This window comes from Ursus maritimus, unplaced genomic scaffold, assembly GCF_017311325.1.
Source record: "Ursus maritimus isolate PB19 unplaced genomic scaffold, ASM1731132v1 scaffold_34, whole genome shotgun sequence".
Classification (NCBI taxonomy): Eukaryota; Metazoa; Chordata; class Mammalia; order Carnivora; family Ursidae; genus Ursus; species Ursus maritimus.
In genome coordinates, this window is record NW_024426008.1 from 11,679,083 (window position 1) to 11,695,464 (window position 16,382).

The 16,382-nt window shown below is 48.4% G+C and overlaps 3 protein-coding genes across 3 annotated transcripts in view; all 3 read right to left on the reverse strand.

Annotated features, from left to right (window-relative positions):
- Positions 1-13,601: 13,601 nt before the first annotated feature.
- LOC121100148 (forkhead box protein B2) lies at positions 13,602-14,897 on the reverse strand. The gene has a single exon (XM_040620399.1). The coding sequence runs from the start codon at positions 14,895-14,897 to the stop codon at positions 13,602-13,604; it is 1,296 nt and encodes a 431-aa protein (XP_040476333.1).
- A 614-nt stretch (positions 14,898-15,511) lies between these two features.
- LOC121100096 (protein FAM246C-like) lies at positions 15,512-16,164 on the reverse strand. The gene is made up of 2 exons (XM_040620124.1): positions 16,022-16,164; positions 15,512-15,932 (listed from the first exon to the last, which is right to left on the reverse strand). The coding sequence occupies exons 1-2, from the start codon at positions 16,162-16,164 to the stop codon at positions 15,512-15,514; spliced, it is 564 nt and encodes a 187-aa protein (XP_040476058.1).
- Positions 16,165-16,254: 90 nt separating this feature from the next.
- LOC121100097 (forkhead box protein B2-like) overlaps positions 16,255-16,382 on the reverse strand; it is an 889-nt gene continuing 761 nt past the window's right edge. The window contains exon 2 of the mRNA XM_040620125.1: positions 16,255-16,340. Within this exon, the coding sequence (XP_040476059.1) occupies positions 16,255-16,340 (86 nt within the window). The remainder of the gene's footprint in view (positions 16,341-16,382) is intronic.

Genomic DNA, 16,382 nt, shown 5'->3' on the forward strand with positions numbered 1-16,382 from the left:
TGCTATGGAGCAAGTTGCCCACCTACAGTTGGGGCACCTGTTATGTTTTAAATTGAGCACCCTCAGTGGTTACAAGAATATGAGATGGAGACCATCAGTCCCACATAATTTCAGGTTGCAGGACATGGAATGGATATCAAGAGATGTCCAAACAGAGTTGGACAAGAGAGAATTTACCTGTCTCTTTAGAAATCAGCTTTGAAGGAGACCAGCCAAGAGTAATTCTCTTATCCACACACACATTAATTGAGTACATACAGCATGCAGTGAGAAATAGGAAGATTTCCATAAAGATGAAGTCCATCCTATTCTATAGTTCATTTTGGCAGAAGAACCGGCGACAAACCCAGCCCAAATCAAGGCACACTGTGTCATGGATTTAAGAAGCTCCAAGAATGAGGAAGAGAGATTAATAGCAGAGACCAGAGGAAGGTAGAGGAAAATTGATAAGACTCCTTGGAAAAAAGGAAAGGAAATACTGTGTTCCTGTAATCCATTAGGCACTATAAGAGTTGGTTTTTAGTTGGGTTTTGAAGGAAAGACACAATTTAATAGTTGGATATAGAAAGAATTGAGAGCCCAAGAGAAGAATAGAAAAAAAATATGCCAGGGGTGCTGAGAGCGGTTATGATTTATATGGAACATTGTCGCTCATCATCTTGGGTGAGTCCACATTTTCACATGAACTTTTAATTATGGTTGGTTTCAAGGTTTGCCTTCTTGCCATGATATATTCTAAAATTTCATTCTAAATAATGTTCAAATCATTTTACAATTTTCCCGTTAGTATACTTTTAATATTTTCGAAACAAGGAAGAGTTACTTTTAAGTAAATACCATATAATACCAAAATTAATTTTAAAGCCAGGAAATTGTTTCTATAAATATGGTTTTAAAATCATCACATAGCTTTGAAAAGTTGTAAGAAATATTGCCTGGATTTAGTTTAAAAAAAAAAATACTGTCCAAAACAATTTCCCCCTTTCAGCTGTCCTCCTTTACTAAATCATACTAATTTTTAGGAGAGTTTTTTTCCCAATCTGTCTCCAGTTACTAAGAAACATTTCTCAATTGGTTTTTGAAAATAGGAATTTCAATTTTGATTGTCAACAAACTCGATTTTATTTATTGGTTAAATTAAACCTAATTAGGTAAGTATTCTTTGTCCAGTTTTACAGATGTGAAAACCAAAACACAAAGAGTTTCAGAGACTTTTTGAGGCAGTTTAAGACTGTGGATAAGAGGGGCGCCTGGGTGGCACAGCGGTTAAGTGTCTGCCTTCAGCTCAGGGCGTGATCCCGGCTTATGGGATCAAGCCCCACATTAGGCTCTTCTGCTGTGAGCCTGCTTCTTCCTCTCCCACTCCCTCTCCCACTCCCTCTCCCACTCCCTCTCCCACTCCCCCTGCTTGTGTTCCCTCTCTCACTGGCTGTCTCTATCTCCGTCGAATGAATAAATAAAATCTTAAAAAAAAAAAAAAAGACTGTGGATAAGAACTTGGTGTGAGTTTGGCGGCCCTGAGACCCAATCTTGGCTCTATCACCAAGTAGCTAAATGACCTTGGCAAAGTAGCTGAATCTCAGTCTCTCTTGAAGCAATTTCAACTTACTAGGATTTAGTTATCTAAGGTTTTGTTTTTGTTTTTTAAACAGTTAGGCAGATGGTCTACACATCTAAATATTCATTAAATCAGGATGGTGGAATGTATTAACTAAATTCTTCTTCCTCTTCAACAAACCTTTAAGAACTTACATGAGTCAGGTGTTATATTAGTCAGTAGAGATACAAAGATGAAAAAGATAGCTTTAGAAACTTTCAAAAAGTTTCCACAAATATTAATATCAAAGCAGCAAAATAGTTGGTAGTTGGCCAACTTGTTCTCTGACATCAAAATAAATCTGGCACGGACCCTATAATGCTCAAATTTCTCTTACACTCCTCAATAGCTATTTGGTTTGTAAAGCACTTGAATACTCTGTCAGAACTACTATTTCTAAATATATCTTTGCTGCTCTAATAGAAAACCATACAAAATTCCCTGATGTGTGTTTATTCCAACTTGCTAATTATTTTATGGGACGTTCTTAAGGGGCTTAAGGTGAGCCAGTATCCTTCCAGTGAAAAGCTCTGGCTTTGGCTGCTAACTACTTACTTTTATTATTGTAACTAGTTTAAAAATTCAATATCCTCATATTACATCTATAAGCAGAATTATCAAATTCAGAAATTTCAAAAAACACTCTATTTACCTTCGACCTAATCGATTAGTTTTGACCTTATTTGATTGATTGTTTGTTTGACCACTTTGTCTCTCTAGCCTCCTACCTTCCCGGGAGCATTGGATCATTTTGTTCCTTGACTCTTGGAGAGTGGAGATCAAACAGTGTGGTCTGGAGAAGCCTCATCCTGGGGAATTAGCTGCTGGACTGGGTCTGTCACACTGCAATCACAAAAGTTCTCTGCAAATCCATGCCACTTTTCAAAGCCATGTTGCAATGAAGTCCTGCAGGGAACACAAGGTTATGCTACTATAAATACACACTTTAACAATTTTATTTTAAAAGAGTATATTTTATTACTCGTAAAAGCGAAGACATTTTAAATGTTTTTCTTCGTTGATATGTATTAGCATATCTATGCCTATGCATATGGTTTCATATTATAAATTTGAACCTGAACTTTTTCCTCCATGCTTTCCTGCACTTACTTTGTATCCACCTTTGTCAGAGGAGCCGGTCTACTGCTTCAGACTATTGGGTTCTTTGGGGCAGATGCATCAAAATCCAGCCAGGAGACAGAAACCATTCCAGTTATTTTTACAAACAGAATTTAATATAACAATAGTTAACTAGGTGTAAAGATATTAATAACTGTGTAGAAAGAGAACTCTAAACTATCACAGTCGTAGCAAGGCAGAAAGCAGCTACCACACCTAGACTGGAGAGTACAAAGGGAAGAAGTTGGAATTCTTAACACTTAGAAACTCAGAGGCGAGGCTTATGGAGCTAAGCCTCAGAACACAGGGGGCACCTGCTGACTGGTGATGGCGTCTCTGAGGTGGGGCGTGATGAGGCTGCTTCTGCAAGCGTTGGGAAAACTTCCAACTGGATTCAGCTGCTGCTATAGGAAGAAACTGCAAGGTGAAGAAGTTTTGCTGCACGATGCTTTCGGGAATCACAAATAGAAAGGAAGCCCCAGAAGGAACAAGCAGAAAGGAGCAAATCCCTTCTTCTTTTTCTACTGTTGCTAACTACCACTAGAGCCCCATATTACCAGGACCCAACATATAGCCAGCAGGCAAAGCAGAAACATGGTTTGCAAATTCCCAGCTCCAGCATCCCAGAGCAGAGTAGGGAAGGGTAGGTTTGGAGATGAGAGACGATAGCTTAATAGTTGACGCAGCAGGGAACATGTCTTTTTTTTTTTTTTTAAAGATTTTATTTATTTACTTGACAGAGAGAGAGACAGCCAGTGAGAGATGGAACACAAGCAGGGGGAGTGGGAGAGGAAGAAGCAGGCTCCTAGCGGAGAAGCCTGATGTGGGGCTCAATCCCAGGACTCTGGGATCATGCCCTGAGCCGAAGGCAGACACTTAATGATTGAGCCACCCAGGCGCCCCGGGAACATGTCTTATAGTCAGCACCTGGCATAGGTCCCGCCCTAGAGTATGGAATAAATGCTGTGGGATGAAGATGTGTGGATAGTTAGATTTAAAACTGTGATTTTAATAGCTAACTTGTAGCCCCTCTTATAAAAAGAGCTGTCTTCATGTAGGAAAAGAACTTGATAGACCACTTTCACTGTAGAAGGCGAGGTCCCAATGGTTACAGTCTCCAAAGAGAGAAAGAGAATTAAATGGTCCCTCATAAGAAGTTAGTGGGAATTGGGGTGGAGTAGGGTGAAGGGCAAAGTAAACAGGTGGAGAGGAGGGGAGGGGGGATCAAATAGATCAAGAAGAGAGTCAAGGCCAAGCAAACTGTCAGACGAGACTGGATGGCAAAGACGATCAGAGAAAGCCTGGCTAGATGATAGAAGTACTTTTAAAAATAATAAATATTTAAATTCAGTGAAGTAAGGTAAACTCAAATCTTCAAGACATTGGTGTTTGCTTCTCATGCCCTTTACCCCTGGAATGGTTGCAAATAAAGGAGGCGGAATGCTTTTATGTGGAGATGATCCAGAAAGTGAACCAGGTCTCTGGGAGCTAGAGTTAAACGTCAGAGATAACTAAGCAACAAAGCCTCTATACCTTCTAAAGTCACGGACTATAAGTCCCCAAAGAGACAGGGGTGTGAGTCTGGCACAGAACATGGGATAAGACTATAGAAAATTTCATGAACTCTCAAGGATTAGAGGGGATGCTAGCTTGAGTCCTGGTAACATTTGTTTTGTTAGCATGCGCACTATTGTGTTAGATTGCACACTGTGAAAACAACGCAGTTTTGTAAATATTTGGCTGAATGGTTCCATTTTTAGGCAGAGTGTGAGTTCACTAAATTGACTCCTCATTCGAACATCTCCATGAGGTCCATCCTCCAAATTTTAGACATAAGCCTGCGTACATATAAACTCGGAATAAAACCTATCTCCCCTATATAAAATAGTAGACATAAAGATAAAGCATCAGGGGAAAGTGTGGTCTGTGAACATAATTGCACCACATTAAGGAAGTGAAGTGGCAGCTCCTTAAGCCCATTGATTAAAATGCTTTTGTAAAGGGGTTGGCTTATGACGTAAAGATGGGAATAGCAAGAAGACAACTGACTTCTTTTTATTTATTTAAGATTTTGTTTATTTATTTGAGAGAAGGAGGGAGAGCACAAGCAGGAGGAGAGGCAGGCAGAGGGAGAAGCAGACTCCCTGACTTGGGACTTGATTCCAGGACCCCGGGATCATGACCTGAGCTGAAGGCAGACGCTTAACCGACTGAGCCACCCAGGTGTCCCATGACAACTGACTTCTAGCTCTAGTGTTTACTAATTTGCTTTTTAAGTAGCTGCCACCTCAGTCGCCTCCTAGATGAAGAAGACGGCTGCTTTCCAACCCGACTATTCTATCCTCACGTGACTGACGGTGGGGAGTGCTCCAATTCTGGGGCATGTGGGGGTTTTCTGTTTCCCTTGTGCATTAGTGCATAATACTCAGACAGCTGGGAAGGGGATGGGTAAGTCTGATAGGCACCAGTGAGTTGGATTTTTCCCCAAAGATTTTATTTATTTTAGAGAGAGATCAAGCGAGAGCAGGAGGGGTAGAGGGAGAGGGAGAGAGAATCTCAAACCGACTCCTCGCTGAGCACCAGCCTGACTTAGGGCTTAATCCCCTGACTCTGAGACCACCACCTGAGTCGAAAGCAAGAGTCCAAATCTTCACCGACCGCGCCACGCAGATGCCCTGGGACCCGAGAGTTCTTGAGAGAAAAAAAGGTAGGGATCTTAACTAATGTTCCAAGTTATTTGGGTATCGCTGATGGACTGAGATGGCTGTTACTGAGGTAAACTGATGAAAAAAAAAAAAATCTCTTTTAGCCAAGAACTTGAGTGTGGTCTGGGGCCCAGCGACATCAGCATCACCTGGTAGTTCATTAGAAATATATAATCTCAGGCTCCGCTTCACACCTGCTGAATCAGGATCTTTGCAGGTGGGGGGGGGGGCAGCGGAGTGTGTTTTAAAAACCTCCCCCAGAGATTCACATGCATCTCAAGTTTGAGAGGCAATGTTAACAGACTGATTCGACTTTACATTTTTTTCTTGGTAAGGTGGGAGTAACCAGGGCTGAGTCAGCCTGGGGTTCCCTGTCAGGGAAAAAGATGTTTTCCAGGAATAACTGGGAAGAGGGTTCAAAATGTTTGTATACCAAAGAAATAGGATGTGATTTTGTTCTCTAAGCTGGTGAAATGAGATATATTTGATCATACTTTCATTCTCTGGCTCTCTTGGGTTAAAAATTCAGTCTTACAATTTCAACAACTTTAATCTCCAGTGCAATTATTTAAAAACCCAAATCTCAGTGCCCTGTGGCCATTTTTAGAAGTAATCAGGCTTCTGGCATAATAGTTGAGGCATGTTTAATCTTCTGAAAATGTGCATATTCTGGGTACTTGCAGACTTTTGCATTTTTTAATTTTAAAAAATTTTTAAAAAGTAATCTCTACACCCAACATAGGGCTCGACCTCATCACCCCAAGATCAAGAGTCCTATGCTCTACTGCCTGAGGCCAGCCAGGTGCTCCAGACTTCTGCATTTTTTGGAAAAGAAACAACTTCAGTGTAGACAGGGAAGACACAATACGGGTTTACTTGAACTAGTACAAATAGTATTTAAATGTTCCCATTTTTTAAATTTTATTTATTTATTTGAGATAGAGAGTGAGAGAGAGAGCATGAGCTGGGGGGCAGAGGGAGAAGCAGGCTCCCCTCTGAGCAGGGAGCCCAACTCGGGGCTCAATCCCAGGACCCTGGGATCATGACCTGAGACCTGAGCTGAAGGCAGACGCTTAAACAACTGAGCCACCCAGGCACCCCTCAAACATTCCTCTTGAAAACATTGTGACTACACAAAAAGGAATTGCCAACTAGGAAAAGGGGGAAATTATATTACTATTTTGGAAAACTGTATATTATTTTTCATTTTGGGGGAAATGCCTAAGCTAGCAGAATGTACTTCCTTAGCGCCCATTATCTGCCTAGTTTCAAGAAGACTTTGAGGCTACTACAAAACTTCATGCAATGTGGAAGATGAAAAGAGAGAAAGCTAGTAGAAAAAGGAACAAAAGAACACAAGATCTGGGGCGCCTGGCTGGGTTAGTCAGAAGAGCATTTGACTCTTGATTTTGGGGTTGTTCGAACCCCAGGTTGGGTAGAGATTACTAAAAAAAAAAAATTTTTTTTTTTGGTTGTTGTTTTTAGCAAGCCCTCTTTGTAATTTCAACTATTTTGCATTTTCCCATTGTGGTTTTATGGGACAGCAATTTTCACAAAATTCCCCCAGAGTCAAAACTTAAAAGTGACAGCTCCTTTTCTTCCCAGCAGAAGGATCTGCTGCAAGGGGGTCTTGTCAAAGGCATAGCAGGAGGACAGCGAGATGTGTGTGGTTCCATCTCCTCTGCAGCTCTTTGCCTTTAAAGTACATTTAATCAGTCAGTTCTTCACCCCTCCCCCACACTTAAGATGCTACATTAAAAAAATAATAATTTCTGTTTTGTTGAAATGCTAGTTGTACTGCCTGAAGAGACCTTTGAGTAATCTCGCCCCTGGTTATAAAAGTAAAACACGATCGGTGTAGGCAGACAATCCAAAACAACCAAGATCATATGGAAAACAAGAAAAGAAGATGACTTAACAATTTCACCAATCTCAACATACCGCTGTTTACAGCTGGTGCATCAACATTTTCTATATGAGTAAAATTTCACAAACATTATTTGTGATGGCTGCATGATATTCCATAGTATACAAATAGCATCACTTAAACATTTCCCTGTGGGGATATAGGTTAATCCCTATAAAATAAATTGCAACAAAATTAATGGTGCAAAATTCTCCCCTGAGATGAATTCTTAGGGAAGACTCTAGCCTCTTCTTTTTAGGCAATAAATAAGGTTGCCAGCTAGTGATACAGTGCCTTGTCCTCTCTAGCTAAGAAACATGTTTAAGAGAAGACGGATATTGCTTTTAAGCCAAGATTATTTCAGGTAAGTAGTGTTACAGACACGTACGTTGGAAAAATTGATCTATAGTTTCCTGAGATAAAGCAAAGCAATATTTGGTCAGAAAATTATAATTCCTTTTTTTTTTTGCTTTGTCAGTATTAGATGCTTACATCTGCCTCTCTCTCTCTGCTTCTTTCCTTGCTTCCTCCCTCTCTCCCTATCCCCTCTCCTTTCACCATTTTTTCTTTTTCTCATCTGTGTGCTTCAATGTTGTGGATCCTTTCTGGAATGAATCTAGCTCAGCTGGGCCTGGACTACAGCTCTCCAGCTCCCTTCTTACTAAGCATTCATCCGCAGTAACAGTAAAAACACGCTGTCTGTGAAGGTGCTGACAGGGCTGGAAGTGGCTCAGATGGGAAAGCTTATTTCAATGCATTTTTTAAATGATGCCACAGTAATGAGATCTGTGACTTACAAGCAAAGCCTGGGTGTCTCGTGCACACAAAAGACCTGCTCCTTGTGGCAGGAAACAACTATTTGGATCACAGTAAGCATAATCAAAATACCTTCTTAGCAGTATTCTTTTAAAAATAGTCTCATGGGTCACGAATTTCGCTTCTCTGAATTTTTTGATAATTTTATAAAATCCTTTTTTAATATGACATTCTCAGCATGGTTCTTCAGTCTCAAGAAATGTTACTATAATAATACAACTATAGTTCTCAGATGCTTTATTTTCTGCTTAATGATATATGTGCATATCATGTGACTGTGCTGTAGATCATATGAATATATTATAGCTTAAAACTCAGAATTTGAATTTCATGGACCATGCTAAAATTCAATAAAACTACATTTGGATGCAAGGGGGAAAGAGCAACATGTGGCTTAAATTTTCCTTAAAATACACAGGGGATAGTTAAGGGGGAAAAGTGCTTGGGACAGAGTACATCTGGAGTTTTGCCAGACTCATACCATTTAAACAATGGTTTAAGACTGAATTGAAATCCCAAGCAGATCTCTTCAATCTCCCCCAAAGTGTATAAGGTAGCATTTCAGCTTTGACAGATAAAGTTAATGAAAATACTTTAAATGAGCAAAATGAAAACGTTGGACTTGAAGAAACTGTTTTGCCCTTTGGAATTCAAGGACTTCCCACCTCCACTTGAATCTGCACTCTGCCTTTTGACCTACAAAGAGGTTATCACTGGCTTTTGAAACCCTTTCTTTACTCTCCCATTTCCAATGCCACCCCCACCCTACTCTTACACCCCCACGCAGAATCGCATCCCCATAGTCTGCTTAACACTACCACCACTTCAAACCTTTGCCTCGTCATCCAAGCCAGAGTATGCCCCCAGACTATCTTTTTTGCCCATTCCATAGTTAGGTACAATGAAGAACGAGAATTCTTGTCCAGTGGTGGAAGCAAATCCCGCCACAATTTACCAAGATCTCTGTATAACTTTGTGGATATCAGAGATGGTAATTTTTGTCAGTGAATGGAATTTAAGGGAGAATTGGTGGTTTTGAGGATCAATTTTCCCCCCCTCCTAAGGCATTCTGTTTCCATACTCTTCTGGAGTCTTTCTGTACTAGTGCCAATCAGGCAAATGTCACCTTTGAATCCCAGGAGGACATGTGTTGATCAGCCTTCCAACCGACCACCCCCCCCCCCGCCCATGCAAAGATGCTTGGAGTTCAGTGGTACCCCTGCCAGCTGACTGGCTCTGATTCCTCTGGATACTACCAGCCCTCCTCCCTGACTGGACTAATGCCAGTCTACTTAAGGAGATAATTGACCACAAGCCAGCTTGACTGACAGGCTTCCTAAGTGCCAGATGCCAACTGTGCCGATCCTGGCCTTTGCAGGAAAGCCTGTTCTCCTAGAGACCACAGCTAAAATAGCTTTGTCCTCCCTCCGCCCTTAGCTCTTGTCTCAGCTTCCCAAGGAAATACAATCAAATGGGTGATTCCAAGTTGTTTTCCTCTTACCTTTATTGTAAAGATATCTACACTGAAATCTTTCTCTTCTCTCATTGCTTCTTCCCTTCTCACTCAGGGTCCTGTGCATTCAGATAAGTGGGATACAGGCTAAGCAAGCCCATTCTTTTCTATCATCCTGGAAAGCAAGAATGGAAGTTCATGTTCTCTCGCCTAGTATTTAGCATACCAGGAAGGATTTTATTAAACATGTGAACTGAGATGGTCATATATTTCTAAGTGTCTCTACTTGCATCTCACTTGTATCCAGAATTTACTTTCCCTCTATCTCAACCTGTCGCTAGAGAGAAAATACTGTGAGATCAGAGGAGATCACATACTCAGTTCAGAGGGTTACCACAATATTACCATCAGTTTATTATTCTGATTAGCTTTTGTAGTTCTCTGTATACTTTGATTATTACCAGGCCGATACTTTTTTTTTTTTTAATGGCTTGACCTCTATTAACATGTTTAAAATAAGCACTGAATCTGGCTCCAACATCTTTGAATGGATGTTTTACAGCACATAGGTATGAAAATCTGATTCTGGTGATGAGCAGTGAGCCTCAGGCCCAGAGTCCTCCCAGTCCTGGTATCTCAGAGGTCTGCCAAGACTAATCCTGCCAGTTTCCTGGCTTGGGAATGGGGTGGTGGATGCTTAAGGGGATAAAGCCCCACACAATAGTCAGACGGGCGATCCCATTTTAGTTAAGAGGGGTCTTCAGGACGGTATTAGTGTCTGGGGCTTTAATTGGGACCTCTCTTGGGATCTGAGTTTGGGCAGAAAGCTCCCCCACCCTTGTTATTTGCATGAATGCCCAGGTTCTCCACTCTCAATGCCATGAATTGCTTCCTTTGGGTACCTGGATCTCCTCCTGGATAAAAATTTGGGTAGAATCATCTCTAAGTTCACTTGGCCTTCCTTTCTTCTTTTTCTCTTTCCTTCCAGTAAATACAAAACACCCTTGTTTTCCACACAGAGGTAGGAGGGGGTTTAAGGGACTTTGCTAAGAGGGTCCAGGAAAACTGTGAGGATCAATTGCTCATTTCTTGCTGCGGTGGCCACAGGCTCCTTTCTTCTCGGGAGGGGCTATCACTAAGGCCAGCTCTCTATGTGCTAAAGGAAACTTTGGGCTGCACCCCTTTCCTGGAAGTGGGGCCCTGGGCACCGCTAAAAAGCACACCTTTTGGGCAGCTGGATCAGAAGGAAGGGGTGTTCTTTTGAACAAACCCCTGGGATCCAGTGCCCCCCTTCTTCCAGCCAATTGACTCGCCTAAACTAGGGGTCCTTTTACCCTAGGACTTCTAGGCACCCATTCAACCAGAGAAGGACAAAGAAGCCAGACTCTCAAGTCCCTCCAAATCTGTGACCCCCGTGTCAGTGTCCCCCCTTCTTTTCTCTCTTTCGACAGCATCAGACTAGTGAAGAGGAAAACCCGGCAGAAAACCTCAGCGAGTCTCAAGTTGAAAGAAAGGGAGACACTGGAGTTGTTTCAGCTCTCAAGGAGTTAGTGACCTAAACTGAGACCTTCCACGGAGAGACCAAAACTAAGCTGCACGCTGAGATGCAACTTGAAAATAAGGGATACGTGGAAACACCTATTTTAAGATATAACCAAAATTCCCCCGTCCCGTCCCTCCCCTCAGTGTCATTACTGTGTGCCGGTCATCTCGCTGGCCCTTTATTTTTTTCTGATGAAAGGTTAGAGGAGGCTGCCGTTCGGCCTGGCTGGGCAGAGGGAAGTCGGTTCAAGATGGAGCGCTGCGCGAGGTTGGAGAGCAGAGAGTGGGCCGTGGCTTCCCCGCTCCAGCCGGGTCCCCCGCACCGGGCCGGGCCGCCTCGCCAGCTCCCCGCGCAGCTCCGCAGCCGCCGCAGCCCGCAGGGTCCCTCCGGGAAGAGCGGACTGCGGGCCCGGGGCCTTTCGCCCACCCAGCGCTCTGAGGCTCCGGGCCCCAGGCTGACGCAGCCTCCCGAGGCCCTGCTCGCCGAGGACGCGCCCCGAGCGGGTGCGCAACAGGTCCCCCAGGCTTCGGTGGCGGGGCTCGCGTTCCTCGTCAGTGTCGGCCGCCGTGGCAGTGCCAGAGACCTGGCCTGGCACCAACTTCCCCGCCCGGGTCTGCCTTCCAGACTTAAGGGGGCGCCGCAGGCACCTACCCAAGGGTACGGAGTCCCCGGTGTGGCCCGCCCTCCAGGCCCTCAGGAAAGGGAAAGGGTGTTGGGTGGTGGTGATGGTGTATTGAAGGGAACCTCAAGTGGGGACAAAAAATTCCCTGTTGCGGGTTTTTGCTAATGCAGTCCCCTGCACTGAGGCAGGCTAGAGCTCAGGAAACCAGCGTAAGGACGGGTGGAATTCCAGGAGGTAATCGCGCCGACGGATAAAAGGAGCAATGGAGGAAGCTTGTCCCTGGTGGTGGTTCTCCTGTGAACTCAACCTTATGAAGCTTTGAAGTTAAGAAATAAAGGGGAGGGGGAGGATCTGTAAAGTCCCTTGACCGCCCCGTGAGCGCTCAGACTGCCGCCTCCTCTCCGGAGAAGCGAAACATCCCCACACCCGCAGCGGCATATCCAGAGAGAAGCTTTAATGGAGAACACCGCGTACGACACCGGCAGACATGAACTTGTCACAAAGTCACAACCCGAACGCGGCGCGGACACAAGCCCAAGATGAGTTAGAAGATGAGGCAAAGGGCAGCTGCCTCCTCCCTACCCGCCCCCCTTCGTTCCCAAAAGTTTGTTGCGAGTAAAGTGCTATTCCTGGGGCTCAGAAAGGGGAAAGGGGCAACAGCGGCAAGTTTCTTTCCCATTCACGAACTGAAACCGAAGAATTCGCCTGAGAGTCGTAGGCACCCAAACAGCACTGGGAATACCAAATCGACCGCGGCGCGCCAAAGTGACGGGGTCATCCTCTCGCATCTGTCCGGAGGCTGGAAGCCAACCGCCAAGAAACGCTCCTGGAAGCGCTAGGAGCAATACTGTCGGGTGATGTGGCAGGTTTTTCTTGCGTTCATGATTAGAGGAACAAAATCCCATGATGCAAGTGATTTTTTTTTCCCCTTTAAAATTCCGAATGGAACGGAGCGTGGGAATTAACATTATTTTGGGGCTCCTTAACGGCCTTATCCGATTGATACACAAACGAATTGCAGGTAAAAAGCTGCCTTTATTGTCTCTCTTTGGTTGTGTTTCTCCGAACTTTACTTTTGGAATCTGGGGCTTTGCTCTTTAAGCCGCTGCCATTCTGTTTTGTGCAAACTAATTGCTTTAGCTGTTCCTTCTATCCTTCTCGACCCCCAGGTCAGAGCAAGAAATTGAACTGTTTCCCAAGATCCTTCGTGGAGTCCCTGCTGCCGCCCCCCGCCCCAGAGCGACGTTATTCATGACACCGTGTCCTCGCCCGTTTAACTGACCAGCAAGATAATGATATGAAAATGCTCTCTCTTTTCCTTCTTAATAAAACGAGATTTCCTTAGTGAATAGCACTTTTGTCTTGGATGTTCACGAGAGGCCGCTGCCCGAGGTGAGAAACTTGGTGGCTGAGGTCTGTTTTAAGCGTCATTCTCTGTTGGATTTCTCCCCGGGAGGTTTAGCTCCGCCAGCTTCTGCTCCCAGGAATGAGGGTCTAAATCCATTTCCAATTTGCCAGCGAATGAGGCTTCCCAAACTCCTTTGCTCCCTCCCCCCCATAACTTATTGACTTACAATATTAATTACAATAGAAACTCTTACCTGAAAATTGCCTTTCATTAATCTGATTGTACAACATGGTATAAACACAGACACCAAAAGTGTTATATTTATTCAGACCACTGGAGAATCCGCTTTCGGGTTTGTCTGTTCAAAGACCTTCCTTTGCCGCAAAGGCTCAGGCTCGCCAGATCTGCCCAGCCTCAGGGCGCCTTCTCCTCCCGGGCTGACCAGGGCCGGGAGTCCCTGCACGCATTCGTCTCCCCCGCCCGCCGTGTCCCCTAGGAGTGCACCAGCACCGAGTGTAGGGAGCTGCCCTTGCTCTCGGCCGCACTCGGGGCGGTGGGCTCCAGAAGGGAGGCGGCAGGCGAGGCCGCAGCAGCAGGGCACACGGTGGACGGCGCCGGTGGCTGCTGCGCGGCCGCGGGGACAGTGAGCGTCGGAGGCAGCGCGGCCACGGGCGGCAGCGAGGGGGTGGGCTTGATGGGCACCGGCACCGCAGGCAGGCTCTGACTTGCCGAGTGGCACAAGGCCTTGACCGGCACCCCGAAGGCCCCGTACTCAGGGCCCACAGGGACTCCCGCCGCGGCTGCGGCGGCGGCTGCCGCTGCCACCGAATCCATGACGCCCACGTGCGGCCACACCGAGCTGACGACGTTACCTAGCTGGCCCGGCACGGGGTAACCCAGGTGGTGCATGACGGACGCCAAGGGCAGCCCGCCCGCCTGCAGCACGCCCTTGTAGTCCCGGCTGATGATGTTCTCGATAGCGAACGGGTGCTTGAAGCCCGACGTGGATGCCGCTGCTGCTGCTGCGGCGGCGGCCGCTGAGCCCAACCCGTAGGGCGGGAACTGCGACAGGCGCCCCACGCTGCCCACGGCCGCCGCCGCCGCTGCCGCCGCCGCCGCCGCCACCGCTGCCGCCTCCTGCATCTTGCCCGGGTGGGACGGCGGCTGAGGCTGCGACTGCTGGGGCGGCTGCTGCGGGGGCTGCGACGAGAGGTGCGGCGGCGGCTGCGGGGCGGGAGGAGGCTGCTGATGGAAATAATGCACCATGTGCGGCGGCGGCGGGGGCGGCGGCGGCTGGGGTGGGTGGTGGTGGTGGTGGTGGTGCGCGGCCGCATGGTGGTGGTGGTGGTGGTGGTGCGGGTGGTGCGGGTGGTGGGGGTGAAGGTGCCCTCCGGGCCCGGCGCCCGATGCACCCTTGGTGCTTCCCGCGTGCAGGTGAGTGTGCTCCGCGCGCAGCACCTTGAAGCGCTTTCGGCGCCGCAGGAAGCTGCCGTTTTCGAACATGTCGCCGCAGTCGGGATGCAGAGCCCAGAAGCTGCCCTTGCCGGGCTGGTCCGGACGCCGCGGGATCTTGATGAAGCAGTCGTTGAAGGAGAGGTTGTGGCGCAAGCTGTTCTGCCAACGCTGCGTGTGCTCGCGGTAGTAGGGGAAGCGCTCCATGATGAACTTGTAGATGTCGCTCAGCGGCAGCATCTTCTCGGCCGAGTGCTGGATGGCCATGGCGGTCAGCGAGATGTACGAGTAGGGCGGTTTTTGGTCGCTGTAAGAGCTCTTCCCCGGCCGCGGCATCGCCCCCGGCGCCTCCACCGCCCTCTGGCCCCTACTGGACGGCAGTGTCGCTCCGCACCCGGTTGCCGGGCCTGGCTGTCTCCACTAAGCCCCACTCCGCCCGCCCAGCCCCGCCACCCCGCCCTCTCTGTCCCCAGACCCTCTCGCCGTCTCTCTCCGGCCTTCTGCCAGCTGCTCGGGGGGCTCCGCGCCTGCTGCCCTCTCGGGCCAGTTCAGCTCTCCGCTGCTCGCAACTTCTGGCCCGACGGTGGCCGACCCGCGCGCAGAGTGGCGGGAGGGGCGAGCCAGCTTCCCCGCCACACCCTCCCGGCAGCTTCCCCCAGGTGGTCAGAGACCGAGTGCTGGAGCTGGCGTTGGAGACCTCGGCAGGGCCCTGTTCCCTTCCGGCGTCCTCTTTGCTTTTTCTCGGTCCGAGGGAAGCTCAGGACCAGCGGGCTGGGAAGGACAGGACAGGCGGGACTCTGGCCCTTTAAATCCGAGTTGGCTCTCGAGTTCCCGGAGGCCGGGGCGGCGAGACTTGCAGCGCCGGGAGGCTGCCCCCTGGTCGGGCACCTAGCCAGCCCGCCCCGGAGTTGTGGTTTTCCTGGAGGCGAGCGGCGAGGTAAGAAGGAAGCTCAGCTCCTGGCAGCCCGCGTCTCCCTGTTCTCTGGCCGCTCGCAGGGGAGCCGGGGAGAGAGCTGTAGGCAGTCGCTGGGGGCGAAAAGTTTGGTTTCTGCAGCAGCGGCGCGGGCGGGCTCCGCGGCGGGGCGGGGCGCTGGACGCGGGGCGCACGCTGCGGGCCCGAGGGGGCGGCTGCGAAGGCCGGGAGGATGCGAGGCTAGCCTGGGCCGGCTCAGCGGTCCGCGCCGCAGCTGCCGCCGCTCTCCCGGGCCCGTCTCGAGCTGGAGAGGCGGCGGCTGCGGCTGTGGCAGCGACGCGCTCTCCTGGCTGCGTTTTGTAATGGTCCCCGAGACGCCGGAGACCCCCGCAGCTCGCGCTTCGAGACTATCACATGACCGAGGCTGAGGGACTCCGCCGCCGCCGCCGCGTCTCTCGCTGAAGAAGGGGCACCAAGGCGCCGCGCCTCGCCTCGCCCCCGCCCCCTCCTCCGCCACAGTTCGGGCGCCCCCACCCCCAGCACTCACCGCCCGCCAGGAGGGGCGGGGAGCGCAGGCAGTTCGCGGGGAGGGGCCCAGCGCCGGGTGCGGTCCCCGCGGCTGCACCCCACCCGGGTCGCGACGCCCGGCAGAGGGGGACAGGACACCAATTTCTTTCTCCTCTCATGCATCTCCCGCCTGTCCCCGCCCTTTCACTTTCCTGTTTCCCACCTACCTGCTCTGAACTTCTCGCTCCTTACGCTACCTTTTTCCTGGACTAGTCACTCTGGGCCACGTTCGGGGCACCGTGGCCTCAAGGCCTCTTCTCTGCAAGAAATCCCAATGCCCAGAGGGTTGGAGGGAAAAGCTAATGAGGAGAAGAGCCAAGGGCATTTTCGTCAAATGCCAG

Excerpts from the sequence above, each read along its gene's own strand:
- LOC121100096 (XM_040620124.1), bottom strand. The coding sequence starts at position 16,164 with ATGCATGAGAGGAGAAAGAAATTGGTGTCCTGTCCCCCTCTGCCGGGC. Across the intron at positions 15,933-16,021 it reads CCCGCCCCTCCTGGCGGGCG|CGAGAGACGCGGCGGCGGCG; the intron begins GTGAGTGCTGGG and ends CCCCTTCTTCAG.
- LOC121100148 (XM_040620399.1), bottom strand. The coding sequence starts at position 14,897 with ATGCCGCGGCCGGGGAAGAGCTCTTACAGCGACCAAAAACCGCCCTAC.